Raw genomic sequence first — 15,078 nt, forward strand, 5'->3', positions numbered from 1 at the left:
CCTGCCTACCTGCCTGCATTTTCTGTTATGTGAAACAGATAAGGCCATTGGTCCCTTAGTTACATACATAAATAGTATACCTTTACTGTGTGCTGTGTTGAGTTCAAGGTTTGTGGGAATCGGATTTATTCTGTTAGTTGCCCGAGCCTTTAGGTTGTTCTTGCCCAGGAATGGGTAGGAAAAGCAAATAATGGAAAGAAGCTTGTAAAAAAATTTTTTGAAAATCCCAGATCGTTCTATTTTACCAAACTCAGGAGTCAAATGCTGGGGAGAAAAACCTGCTAGCTCAGAGTGGCAGAGAGAGCACTCAGATGACCTTCCTACTCAGCTCATGTCCCCATGGAGAAGGCCCCAAAGGCTTGCTAGTTTAAGGCCCAAAAAAGCCAAAGGCCCAGGAGCTCAGGAGCTCAGGAATGATAGAGTGAGGAGCCAAAGAGCTAAAATCCCAAGAGTAAAGCCCAATAGCTAAAAGCTCCAAAGACCCCTTCTGCTTCTCCATGCTGTCTCAAACACCCCTCAGCTCACAGTCCCTCCTACCCTTTAGTGCCTGTCAGCTGGTTTCTTGCTCCACCTCTTGACCTAGGGTTAACTTTATTAAATCCTGTGTACAGAAAGCTCTTGGATGAAAGGTGTGTGTTAGGCTGGCTGAAACACATCTTAATTACCTGTTTACAATAAACAGAAAGTTCTTGTATTAAAGGTGTGTTAGGGCTCAACCACAAGAAACAGGGATTTACAGTTCAATCTCAGGAACCTCAGTGGGTTCAGAGATAGGATTTTACAGTTCACAATCTCAGGGATCACATTGAGATCAAATATCCTGCAACAGAAACTCCTTCCAGCTGTTTTTAAGATGGTTCTTATTTGCCTGTAAGCCTTAGTTTTACATAACTCTGACAAAATTACTGAAGCCACAGTTCACTCTGGTGTGTGTGTGTGTGTGTGTGTGTGTGTGTGTGTTTGTGTGTGTGTTTAATGGCTTATTGGTAGTATTTATGGGGAGAGGGGAGCTTAGAGCTTCCCAGTTTGCGAACTTAAAACAACTTAAACAAAGCACAACATATATTGAACTAGGGTATGGTAAAGAATGCCTGTAATCCCAGTATTTGTAAAGATGAGGCAGGAGGATCAAGACTAGTTTGGCCTATGTAGTGCTTTGAAAAGCAAAACAGTGAAATACATGTAGAAGTATAAAACTCAATATTTTTATTATTTCTGAAATATATAGAGTTTACTGGCATTAAGTCATTCAAACATGGACAACTGTCTACAGTGCCATTTAATTCCAAATGATTTGGCTTCTTTCTCGGTCCTTGTTGTACTTGGCCTTTGTGTTGCATTTTTCTTGCTCTTAAGTTCTTCTAGGTGTTTCTTCAGTTTTCTCAAGGGTTTTGTATCTTTGTTTCTCTGTGTTTCCCCTTCTATATTTTTACCTTGTTTACTTATCCGATGTTGTTGTTTCCCAGGATTTAATTTTTCACTCTTTTCATTCTTTATTTACTTTTGTTGGATAACTATCTGTTTTCTGGAACTAAGTGTACCCTCATGACTCCTAAACATGACTCAAAAGTTAAAAAACAAAACTTCGACATAAAACTCAAATTGTTAGCTGCCAATTTGTTATCCATAACTTAAGCTCATTGGTGACCTTAAATTTAGTATGTCCAATACATCTTTTCCAGTTTGTATTCTGTGCATTTGAACAAAGCCACAGTTCTTACAGGCTAGAAGATAACGGCATGAACATTCTTAAACATATGCAATCCTTCTCAGCTCATCCTGCTCTTGTTAGTTATTCACAGAATTCTTTTGTTTCTTGTCTCCACTCAGTTTTAATGTTTAGTTCAGTCTTTTATCTGGTTTACATTCTCCTAATTGCTCCTTTTCTAACTATTCTAGTTCTAATTCATCATGTTGTTTTAGTGCCAGACTTAATAAATTAGAGATGTCATATGGCACTCTCCTTTTTCCTCTTACACTCCTGTTTCCGAGTGGGTGGGTATTGGCAGATAAAACACCCAAATTCCTAGCCAGTATGTCATACCTTATGCCCCCAGCCCATTTTTCACAGTTTCATCTCTGGCACGTCCTTCTTACCCTTTCTAGTCAGGAGCATTCTCCTTTCTCTTCACTCTTTGCTTTTCTTCCTTGCTTTCCCCTATCTTTATCTTACTCATGCTAGGTTTATCTTTATGATTCAGCTCTCTTATTTCCCTTCCTTAAAGCCCCCACAATTAGACAATCCTTTTCTATTTATGTAGACTCTTCTTAAAGTAGTTGGTAGGTATTTTATTTTTAGGGATTTTTGCCTACCTTTTGAACTCTGAGAGACAAGTTTTTGTGTTTTTTTCCTTCTTGAGTTTTTTTTGTTTTTGTTTTTGTTGTTGTTGTTGTTGTTTTTTTTTTTACAGAAGACTGATTAATAAGTCATAATATGACCTTTTAGAAATGCAGAATTCGATGGGTGTGGTGGTACATTCCTGTACTCAGAGAGGCAGAGGCAGGTGGATCTCAATGAGTTCAAGGCCAGCCTGGTCTACAAAACAAATCCAAGACAGCCAAGGCTACACAGAGAAACCCTGTCTCGAAAATCCAAATAAATAAATAATTAAAAAGAAAAGAAAAGAAGACTCCCTGTACTGGGGGGATAAAAGGACCTAGAGGGGATAGGAGCTCCACAAGGAGACCAATGGCACCAACAAATCCAGGCCAAGTGAGGGAGAGGGGTGCTAAAGAGATTGCCGCACGTCCAAGGACCCTGCATAGTGAGGTCCTAGACCTGCTGCTCAGATGTAGTAGATAGGCAGCACAGTTTCCCTGTGGGTCCCATAATATGGGGAGTAGGAGCAGCCTTACCAGGGCACAGAGGAGTAAGATGCAGGCAGTCTAGATGAGACTTAATAGGCTGAGTTCAGATGATAGGGGAGCAGAGCTACCCCTTTCTGAGGGGTAGGAGATGGGAGAAAGGAGGATGGGGGGGGTAGGATGGAGGGGAAGGGAGGGAGGTGGCTACAATCGGGTTGTAAAATGAACAAATTAAAATGTAAAAAAGTAAAAAGAAATGCAGAATTCATTATTTTTTTAGTTTACTTTTATTTATGTGTATATGTACTGTGTGTGTGTGTGTGTGTGTGTGTAGATGCATGTGTGTGTGTAGGTGTGTATATGTAAGAGTGTGTGTAGGTGTGTGTATAGGTACCTTCAGAGGCCAGAAGAAGGTATTGGGACCCCTGAAACTGGAGTAACAAACCTGATGTAGGTGCTGGGAATCAAATTTAGGTTTCCTGGAAGAGCACCAGGTGGTGTTAACCACTGAGCGATCTCTGCATCCCCATATTTTATATTATATTTTATGGCTGAATAGTCAACATTGCTTGTATTGTACAATTTTTCTACTGTATCAAAGTAGAAGCCTGAAACCCTATTTTTTTTACTCTAGTATCTTAATTTCCTTTAACCTTAGTTGGTGTATGCTTTGATTATACTAGAGTATTTTTCATTAATTTTATTTCTTTACTTAAAACACCTTGGGTTATGCATGTGGATGGTAGTGAACAATACAGACCATTGCATCTTAGTATAGAGTTAAAATATTTGATGGTAGGGTTAAACATCTAGTGGCCAGGTGCGGCTAGTGGTGCAAGATTTTCATTAATAAGTACATTACCAAGCTCAGTGATCCAACAAAGGGCAAGTATGGAATTGCTGCTTTAGGGAAGTTTTTTTTTTTTTTTTTTTTTCGAAACAGGGCTTCTCTGTGTAGTCTTGGCTGTCCTGGACTCACTTTGTAGACTAGGCTGGCCCCAAACTCTCAGCAATCACAGCAATCCACTTGCCTCTGCCTCCCGAGTGCTGGGATTAAAGGCATGTGCCACCATGCCTGGCTTGGTAAGAGTTTTAACATCATGACCTGAGTTTACTCTTACAATTTTATAACCACGCCTGGACATGGTTGCACACTCCTTTAATCCCAGCATTTGGGAGGCAGAGGCAGGTGGATCTCTGTGAGTTCGAGGCCAACCTGGTCTACAAAACAAGTCCAGGACAGCCAGGACTACAAGAAAAACCCTGTCTCAAAACAAAAAACAAAACAAAACAAAACAAGAAAAAACAACAAAGTGTATAATCACACAACTAAAATGCATAATTTGTCATTCCTAGCAATAAGGAGACAAAACTATAGACATAATAAAAGGAAATTGGGAATATTTAGGATTTCACATGCTTAGCCTAGTCTCACTAATCTGATGCAAGTTATAAATAGGTACTAATTCTCATTTTACAGTCAAGAAGACATAGGCTCAAAAAGCTTATGTGATTTGTCTTTTCAGTAGCATATAAGTGTGTTTTTCTTTGGAATGTAATTGTTTGATTTCCTTTTTAAGCTTGGAAATATTGTGACTTATCTGGAGTACATCACTTTATTAAGATGATCAGAAATCATCTTGTCTCTATATCTCTAATCAGTACATAAACCACATCCACAAAAAGAGCAACTCTTCGTAATGAACACACTTTAGGTTTACCTGAGTTTGCCTTCTACAGCCTATAGCAAGAGAGTCTCAGTACAAGCTTTCCCTTGGTTGTATGGGTTGCTGTACCTTCACATTGCCTAGCACTTGTTTACGTATTTAAATGTCTAGTTTTGAAAAGAAAAAAGCTTCTATTTGTCCTTTCCTATTTGTTGTCCTAGAAGGTGCTTTAAAGAGTAAAAATGATCCTTGTGAACACCTGGTATGTTTTTATAATTAAATATGTGTACAGCTTGCATATGTGATTACATATGATTTAGTTTAAATTTTATGCTTCATTAAATACTATTTAGCTATTACCCTGTAAAACATTTATAGTCACAAAGTTTATGCTGAACACCCGTGGCATAAAGATAAATGTAGAAGTCAGGGTAAGTGGGATGTAAACTTTCATATCCTTGTAAAGAGAGCACATAAACCATAGTTGCATAGAGTCAGTAGTGATTTCCCTGTCTCACCGACTGCAAGATATAGAAGGTGTATATGAAATAAAACATAGAACCTTTCCCTGTTACTATGTAACCTTGTAAAGGATGTAAAATGAACACAAGATAAATTGAAGAGAGGACATAAAATACTCAAAACAAAATACTCTGATATGCTAACACTTCCGTGTTTGTTTCTTTAGGATGGATTGGATGCTTTGGTTTATGATTTGGATTTTCCTGCCTTAAGAAAAAACAAAAATATTGACAACTTTTTAAGCAGATGTAAGTACTTTCTGTAGAGTTTACTTTTACTTCACATGTAGTTATGTATCATATTATTCAAGCCTCCTTTCCCCTTCTGTTGACTCTTACTATTTTATCAGTGAATTCTATATAATAGTAGTACAAAGACTAGCACTAGCTGCTGTCCTAACAAGGCACATTATGAAGACATTTTAGAAGCTAGTTTAGGTTCCTATAAAAAAGAGTGTACAAAGTAATTTTTGGAAAAGAGGATGAAATAGTAAATAGCTAAAATAAATAAATTTTGTATTTTAAAATGCATGCATGTGCATATTCAAGTTTAATACTATATTTGATCCCTACTTTTTTTTACAAAAGAATTAGTTACAACTTTGGAACCCTGCAGGTTTAAGAAAAAAGATTAAGTTTGGAATTTAAATAATTACCAGTAAGAAATAGATTATAAAATTCTTCCTACCCCACTTATTTCTGTTCCTAAACCCTAAATAGTCATATAAAATAGTTATTTTTTCCTCTGTTGTAATTTCTTTCTTCTTTCTGTTTTCTTTTTTTGTTTTTTTGAGACAGGGTTTCTCTGTAGCCTTAGCTGTTCTAGACTCACTTTGTAGACTAGGCTGGCTTCAAGCTTAAAGTGATCTGCCTGCCTCTGCCTCCGGAGTGCTGGGATTAAAGGCATGTACCACCATGCCTGGCTGTAATTTTTTTAAATTATTCTACACTGTAGAGGTTTTTGTTGTGTTTTTTTTGAGACAGGGTTTCTCTGTATAGCTTTGTAAATCTTTTGTAAACAAAGTAGGGATCAAATACAATGTTAAAATGTGAATATGCGCATGTATGTATTTTAAAATATATATATTTATTCATGTAATCATGACTATGTATGGGCTGTAAAGTATTATATCACAAAGACTTTGCAGTACAAAACGTAATTATTTGCAAATTGAAAAACTTGCTTATGGCCAGATGTAGAGGCCCATGCCTATAATCTTCCAGTTGGGAGTCATGAACTTGAAGCTTTCTTGGACTTCTGAGTTAGCAAAAACCTTAGAGGTAAAAAGCTTAGGAGAAAGAGGGGACACTTACTAGACATTGACTGCCAGCTAGTGAAAATATTCAGACATTGTGTTAAGATAGGAATATTGTGCTAGGTGTGGTGGCGCACGCCTTTAATCCCAGCATTCAAGGGAGGCAGAGGCAGGCAGATCTCTGTGAGTTCGAGGCCAGCCTGGTCTACAAAGTGAGTTCAGAACAGCCAAGGCTACACAAAGAAACCCTGTCTCAAAAAAAAAAATTGTATTGTTGCAAATATGCGTACATGTGCTAGAAAGTGAAAGTGAATATATACATTCAATGTACAAATGCATCATGGTAACCTGGCAATATTGTGACTGCTCCATTTGTTTCAGTATAATAACCAGTCAATGTGAGTGAAAATCAGTGGGAGATGTAAGAGGAAAAAACACAAAAATGTGAGATATAGTGTCTTACTTGGATTTTCTGTTGTGTGATACATCAAGATTGAAAACAGCAGGCGAAGGAAAGGGTTTCTTTCAGCTTACAGTTCCACGTCACAGTCCGTCATTGACAGAGCTGATACAGAGGCAGTGGAGGAATACTACTTGCTGGATTGCTCCTTACGGATTGCACAGCCTGCTTTCCTGTATTACTTAAGACCACCGGCCCAAGGGTGGCAGCACAGCGGCACACAGTGAGACTAGACCCTTCCATATCAATTATCAATCAAGAAAATGCCCCACATTTTCACATGACTCTAGTTTATGTCCAGTTTACATTCTAGCCAGTACATATACTATGTTGCAAAGTGGGAGAATGTTAGAAATTAAGAGTATATATTGAAAGTAGGTTAGGGAACTACATGATTGATAAACAGAATTAAAGCTACCTTCATATTGTATGAGTTTAAATAGGTTTTTATATGCTTATCTAGACATGCTAAGCTGCATAAATGCAAACATAGAGAAATTGGAGAGTTGGATTTAAGTAGGGTTGTGGTTTATTGAACTAAGTACAGCAGCAAGATATGTGCAAGAGAGTGAGCATCTAAGCCTTTAGAAGGATTAAAACAAGTGAATATTGGAGAAATCAGTAAACTAAAAAAATTGTCTAGGTGACCTGAGAGTCAGTAGATTTACAGCCATAGTGAGAGATTGAGTGTGGAGATGGCAGCTGACTTCCCCTATTCTGCTTCTGGGACCAAGTAGTCTTAAGTGAGGTGGGAGAGTAGAGGTTATCACTTGAGAGCTGCCAGGAGAAGCAGTGTTCTCCAATGAGCCCAAGCTAAGGGTAAGTTTACATTTTTAATAATTGGAAAAGTTAGAGGAAGATGAATAATATATCATGATGTAAAGTGATATGAAATCCAGATTTTCAGTATCTATAAATAACAGCTTTATTGGAACATTATCATGCTTGGGGTTTTTTATTTTATTTTATTTATTTATTTATTTTTATTTTTTTTTTTTTTTGGTTTTTCGAGACAGGGTTTCTCTGTGTATCCTTGGCTGTCCTGGACTCCCTTTGTAGACTGGCCTTGAACTCACAGCGATCCGCCTACCTCTGCCTCCTGAGTGCTGGGATTAAAGGCATGCGCCACCACTGCCCGGCTTATTTTATTTTTTAATGATGGAAATGAAAATATACCTAAAAACAAAGCTTCTGGAAAAACCGTTTTTCTTCCCTGTCTTGTATGGTTCCTCAAACTTGACCTTGGCCTCCCACCTGGCCTTGCATTTCAGGGCTGGGTCTCTAAAGACGTCCTTGTTGACAGCAGTCTTGTCCAAGGGGATATCCACATAGTACTTGGTGGGCATGAGGTGATTGTAGTTATAAACTTTCACAAAGGACTTGACCTCTTGGCGATTTTCTTCTTGCCCATGGCAGCTGTCACTTTTCGGGGATAGCAGTCAATCCCGGCTACCAGGGCATGGCTGCAGGGGCCGTCTGAGATGCCATCATCGATGTTCTTCACGATGACGGCTTTGCATCCGGAGTAGTGTCCAGCCAGGACAAGCACCACTTTCCCTGGTTTCATGAACTTGCCCATTTTGTCAGCAAGCAGCCGGCATCCAGCCACTCGGGGTTTTTTTTTTGTTTTTTGTTTTTTTCCCCTTTGTTGCTTGTTTTGTTTTGTTTTTCCAGACAAGAGTTTCTTTGTGTAGACCATGCTGGCCTTGAACTCCAAGATTCACCTTCCTCTGCCTTTTGAGCGCTAGGATTAAAGGTATGCACCACCGTACCCAGCATCTGCTCAGTTTTTAATGCCTCATTTATGGCTGCTTTTTGGGCTATAGTGGTTGAGTCAGATAGTTGTAACAGAGACAATACGTGGCCATTTTATTGCTTATGCAGTGTAGTGTAAATGATACTGATAAAATTACAAGTTGTATTTTGAGTGCCACATGTATCAAATGCTTTACTTTTTTTTGTTTGTTTTGCTTTTTTCCGAGACAGGGTGTCTCTGTGTTAGCCTTGGCTGTCTTGGACTCACTTTGTAGAACAGGCTGGCCTCGAACTCACAGTGATCTGCCTGCCTCTCCACTTTTTATTTTAGTACATAACTATTATGTACAAGCAAGGATAGAAAAAAATGTACTTTAACTGTACTTTTGAGGCATGTTTGAATATAGGTTAATTTTATCAAGTTAAGTGGTAAAACATTTCTATTGTGCAATTGACAGGATAGCGATGCTGAAGAATAAATACATTGTGCAGAGATACTATCAGACTGAATGCTAATACCCTCTACTCAGAGGACAGCAAAGTTGTAAAGAACCAGAGCACTTAAGGTGGCATAGTTTCATCACAGTAGAATTTCTACACAAAAATGGAAAGAAAACAAGACTTCAGTCTTATATAAGTTTGTTATTGGCTTATTAATTTAGCCAAATGGAGAAAATTATTCACTAATAATATGTGATTAATGGCAGCCAAACAAATGTGAACAGAGAAATACTTGCTTAACATTGTTAGCTTTAGAGTGCAGTCCTTGCCTGCCACTAAAAGACCATAACAATTTTGACAACAGCAGTTGCTCAAAGAATTAAGAAAAAGAATTGGCAATTCCCTTTTCTTTTTAAAAAGTCTATTGGGGAGAGGCTCCCTCCCTCTCACTGTTTGGTTGTCTTAGTCTCTTGAGTAGCCCAGGCTTGCCTGAAACTCAATCCTTTTGCCTCTGCCTTTCAAGTGCTGAGATTGTAGCCATGCGTCACCGTTCTCAGTTTGGGCTTCATTTTATTTGAGGTACCAGTGTACCTTAGCAGTTATCCTGGCTATGTAGAGACTGTAGAAAGTGTGGTCTCACTTCCTTTCTAATATACATTACAAAGTGAAATGAGCATAATTGCTTACATATTTCTCTTTCTAGAACAGTGATTCTTGTGGAACCACCCTTTCAAAGGGGTTGCCTAAGACCATGGGAAAACAGACATTTACATTATGACTTGTAACAGTAGCAAAGTTACAGTTGTGAAGTTGCAGTGAAATTAATTTTATGGTTTGGGTCACTACAACATGAGGAAATGTATTAAAAGGTCACAGCATTAGGAAGGTTGAGAACCACTGTTTTAGAACATGGTCTGCTTGATCCTATTTCTTTCCATCTTTAGGAATAATATCTACAACTTAGTGACGCTGAGTGACTACTTGTCTCACGTATGGTGTCCTTAGTTTATAAGTTGCTACGTTATGAGAAGCTATACATCCCAACTCCAGTCTCCTTAGTGCTACTATGAAACGATAGTAGGGGAAGATCACTCTGCTCATCTAAGCCTTAGCCTTCATCCTGCTTATTCTCTTTTTATGTTTATTGAGATTGATATAAATCTGCTCGTATTCTGGTAATGAGAAATAATAGTCATGTTTTAGTATGTTTTGTGTTAGCATAATGTAACTACAGAGCCTCCAAAAATTATTTATATGTAAAGGAGAGGATAAATGACTGATAATATGAAAGGAATTAATTTATCTTGAATTGTTACCAAAGAATTATGTTAGAAAACACAGAATTGAAATTAGTAAAGGCCAGGTGTAGTGGGGCATGCCTTTAATCCTAGCACTTGGGAGATAGAGATAGGTGGATCAGATCTCTTTAGTTCTAGGCCAGTGTGGTCTACATAATGAATTCTGAGACAGTCAGGGCTACATTGATGAGACCCTATCCCAACCCCAAAAACTAATAAATAAAAATAGCAAGGTGTTGTGCCATGTAAAACAAATGGGAGAATTACACTGTTTGTTTCTTGACTGTTAAGAGAACTATGGTGAAGATGTAGCCTAGGTTTCCTGTTGATGGATTTTACAGATGCAGTAACATTCGTCTTCTAAAATCCTAACCCCTAACCATAATAGGCTTAGGAAAATCTAATATATGCACTGTGGTCTGTGTCAAAGGAGTCATAAATAGCATCCCTCCACCAGGGAGTGCCTTGTTGAGGTTTAAATCCTGAAATAAGGCGGATAAGTAGTTCCAACTGGAACACTAAAGTCTGCAGGTTGGACTTTACTGTTATCTTTTCTTAATTCTAGATTGAACCCTTCATGAAATGATCTAGAGCAGCGAGAGCCATAGAAAGCTGAGTTTGACTCAAAGCTGTTGGCTAGCAGACCTTTACACCTTTACAGTGTGCAAGCCTGTGCTAGGACGAGCTAACCATCAAGGAAAACAGAAGGATCTCTCAGTTACAAATGTTTGGTCTGCCAGCTCGCTCAAGACTTTGCAGTCTCTTATGGTTCAAAACTGTGTAACTAGAGCTTGGATACCTTTTCAGTGTCACTGGCCATTCTAACACACTACACCCCAGTTTAGGATTTTCTTTCTTGTGTAGAATGTTAAAATGCTCTTAAAATGTTCCTATTCAAGTTTGTCTTCACTGAATTTATCTTTAACATTCTTCAGAGTAGCTGAAATGTAGATATAATTATGTTTAGTTGAGTTTTTTTTCCAGCTAGCTTCTAACCCATGCTTATTTATTTATTTATTTATCTATTTATCTATTTATTTATTTTGGTTTTTCGAGACAGGGTCTCTCTGCCTTGGCTATCCTGGACTCACTTTGTAGACCAGGCTGGCCTCGAACTCACAGCGATCCGCCCGCCTCTGCCTCCCGAGTGCTGGGATCAAAGGCGTGCGCCACCACCATGCTAGTGGTTTTTATTTGCTTTGATTTTTATACATTAAGCTGCCTAAACCTGCAATCTGGGAAACAAAACGAAAACCTTCCTGTTATTAAGTGATAGCTTTTTTTTTCTTTCTTACTTCCTTGCTTGCTTTTCTTTTTCTAGCTGCCTGAGAGCTCACTGTGTAGATCAAGGTGCCTTGAATTCACAGAGTTCTGCCTGCCTCTGCCTCTGGAGTGCTATTAAAGGCATGTGCCACTATGCCCAGCGAATAATAATTTTCTAACTACTGATTTACAGGCAAAGTTCAGGCTCCTTAGCCAGATTGGGACTCTCCAGCCTCGTCTGCCACTTCACCACAAACATGCTAGTCTAGCAGCAGAACCCTTGTGTACACAGTCCCACTGTCCCATCATTGAATGTTCTGTCTCCATGAGCTTACCTGACTAACAGCTGCTTTTCATTTCAAATGTGTTTCAGGTGTTTCCATAAAAACTTTTTCTAGCCCTTCCTCTGTAAGGCGTGCCTTATTTGGTATCCTCTTAGTACTTCAAAAACTGTGTTTCTCTCTTTTATTTTAAATTGGTTTGAATTTGATTTTTTGTTGTTGTTTTGTTTTTCAAGACAAGGTTTCTCTGTGTAGCCTTGGCTGTCGTGGAACTTACTCCATAGACCAGGCTGGCCTCAAGCTCAGAGATTGTCCCGCCTCTGCCTCCTGAGTGCTGGATTTAGAGGCATGCAAAACCACCACAGGGCCTATAAATGAAATTTTCATTGTTTCATTCATTAGAATTTCACTACTTAAAAACAGCAACAGTATTTCCGTTTACTTTTCCTTATCTCTTGTGATTACTTACGCCCTGATGTAAACACACAAATATTTGTGTAACAAATTGGTTGAATATTGACTTAACTTTGTAGTATGTTTTGCAGTGCTGTGACCTAGGAAGTTACAATATATTTACCCTTGTGTAGAAATTTATTAACATTGCATATGTCTGATGGTCATAACTTACCCAGATACATTTTAACAGGAAGGCAAGAATATCTTGGCTACTTTTATTAGGAACTAGAACTTTATAGTCTTTTTTTCTTCTATTAAAGATTATTTCTATTATTGGCTTTTACTCAGCTGGGCATGATGGCACATATGTTTAATCCCAATATTCCGAAGCAGAGGCAGGAGAGCTCTAAATTGGAAGCCAGTTTCGCTTACATAGTGAATTCTAGGCCAGTCAAGGATATGTAATGAGACCCTGACTTGAAAAAAAAATGGTACTTTCCATGGCCAACCCAACCCTTGGAGGTGTCGCAGAAGCATCTGTAACCCTCCAGGTGCTGAACACCTGGTAGCAGAACAGCAGCCCTTAGTAGAGTGTATGGGGTAATACAATAGGCAAAGGGTTCATACCTTTCATGTTGGTACCTTCTATGTCATCTGGGCTTCATGGAAAGTGGCCCTCAGCTGATGTGGGGCAGCCAACACCCCACCCAAGACACTCTTAGACTCTTGGCAGGAAGTGAATCACGCAACCTCAGTGTCTGTTTCTGTCTCTCTGTCTGCTGTCTCTCTCTCTCCTCTCTCTCTCCTCCCTCCCCTCCCTTCCCCACCCCTCCCCTCCCCTCCTCCCTCCCTCCCTCCCCCCTCCCTCTCATGTGGGTGGATAACACTGAAATGTGAGGCCTTTCCATTCAATCTCATACCACCGTTGACCCATGTAGATAAAATAGCCCTTTTTAAAACTATGGCCAAATTAGGGGTTAGACTGTCCATCCAGAGGGGCTTTGTAAATTATTGTCATCTGTAGCATGACAGGTTTATATGAATAATTGCAATGATCTCCACTGCATGTTTTAAAGTCTAGCTTCAGATTAATACTATAAGATTGCCAGGTAGAAATTTAATTTTAATTCCTTAGTACATGTGTCTTTGATATATTGAGTTTGTATCTTTTTTTTTCTTTGTTTGCTTTTTTTGGGGGGTGGGAGGACGACAGGGTTTCTTTGTCCCCAGCTGCCCTGGAGCTATCTGTAGTCCAGGCTGGCCTCACACTGGCCAGAATTTGTATCTTTTTCAAAGGATCATCGTAAGTGATGAACAGAACATTTTATTTTGTTGATATATACAACATCTACTTATGTTTCCTAAATAAAATCTGATATTTGCCTAAAATACCAGAAATAAATTAACTAATTATTATTATTAATGCAGCATTTTTATTTAGCTTGGGAATATAGTTCAGTTGGTAAAATATACTTGCCTAGCATAAACAGCCCTGGGCTTTACCTCCAGTACCACATAAACCTAGGATACTTGAGATACTCTCTTAAAAAAAAAAAAGAAAACAAAACAAAACAGTTTTTGTGTTTAAAATGTCATTAGATTTTTATAAAAACTTTTGGTATAATATTGAAATATTACAGAATTTATTTGAAACAATTCTTAGCATATTAAGTATTTCTCTATTTTATAATTTGCGATTTCACATATATCAATTATTTTAAGGGACAAAGTTCTGGGATTTGAACCCAGAGCCACATGAGGCAAGCATTTCACCACTGACGTACATCCCAGCTCTATTTTGTAATGCAATGTTTTTCAGTAACTTAATTATAAAATAAGTAGTGTTCATTATAATGCTTTAGATACTTAATTATATTTTTCATACAGATAAAGACACAATAAATAAAATTAGAGATTTACGGATGAAAGCTGAAGATTATGAAGTAGTGAAGGTGATCGGCAGAGGTGCATTTGGAGAAGTTCAATTGGTAGGTTTCCTTACTCAGTTTTAAAACATCTTTTTTTTTTTTTTAAGTGAAAAACAACAGCTCCCAGTTTAACATAATGTTTGGAAAAATAATTGTTCATAGAACTATTTCTTCAAATGGCTCTGGCATTTTTGCCCAAGACATGAAAACCTTGGGTAAGATCTCAAAGTATTAGGGAAGTGTTTTCCCCAAGCATTTCAATAAACATGTTTCACTGAGGAAAAAAAAATCTTTTCTCTTAATATTATCCTATGTAGAATGTTTTCCTAGCATTCCTTCAGGTAATTAAAGTCTTCCTATTATCTAATTGTGATAAGCAGAAGAGAAGAAACAAAAGCATCTACGTGACTAAGAATTAAATTGCTCAGTGAAACATTGAGCTTTAAATGTTAACCAATGATGTGTTTCCATTTTAAAGGTAAGGCATAAATCTACCAGGAAGGTATATGCTATGAAGCTTCTCAGCAAATTTGAAATGATTAAGAGATCTGATTCTGCCTTTTTCTGGGAAGAAAGAGACATCATGGCTTTTGCCAACAGCCCTTGGGTTGTTCAGGTATGGTTTTGATCCTGTTTTCTTAATGCTGTACTAGTTTGTAAAAAACCTATCTGAGAAACTTAGTTTATTTTTTAGAATAGTAATTTATTGGTGATTATAAAATTGTCTAATACCTCATTTTTAAGGTCATGAAATTAATTTTGTTAAATTATGTTTAGAAAGGTCTGAACAAAATAATTGTTTTTGGGGGGATGGGCGTGGTGCCACACACCTTTAATCCCAGCACTCGGGAGGCAGAGGTAGATGGATCGCTGTGAGTTCAAGGCCAGCCTCATTTACAAAGTGAGTCTAGGACAGCCAAGGCTATACAGAGAAACCCTGTCTTTAAACACACACACACACACACACACACACACACACACACACACACACACACATTTTTTGTAGA

At 38.1% G+C, this 15,078-nt stretch overlaps 1 protein-coding gene and 1 pseudogene across 2 annotated transcripts in view; one reads left to right on the plus strand and one right to left on the minus strand.

The window, feature by feature from the left end:
* The window catches only part of ROCK1 (Rho associated coiled-coil containing protein kinase 1), a 112,165-nt gene that overhangs the window by 23,668 nt on the left and 73,419 nt on the right, over positions 1–15,078 (plus strand). Inside the window, exons 2-4 of the mRNA XM_084780709.1 lie at positions 5,161–5,242; positions 14,031–14,131; positions 14,550–14,687. Coding sequence (XP_084636835.1) covers positions 5,161–5,242; positions 14,031–14,131; positions 14,550–14,687 — 321 coding nt within the window. The remainder of the gene's footprint in view (positions 1–5,160; positions 5,243–14,030; positions 14,132–14,549; positions 14,688–15,078) is intronic.
* Positions 7,661–11,200, minus strand: LOC311596864 (large ribosomal subunit protein eL27-like; annotated as a pseudogene). Its single transcript has one exon. The product of its transcript is annotated as a large ribosomal subunit protein eL27-like (transcript).

The sequence above is a fragment of the Acomys minous genome, assembly GCF_964271855.1.
Source record: "Acomys minous genome assembly, chromosome: 4".
Classification (NCBI taxonomy): domain Eukaryota; kingdom Metazoa; phylum Chordata; class Mammalia; order Rodentia; family Muridae; genus Acomys; species Acomys minous.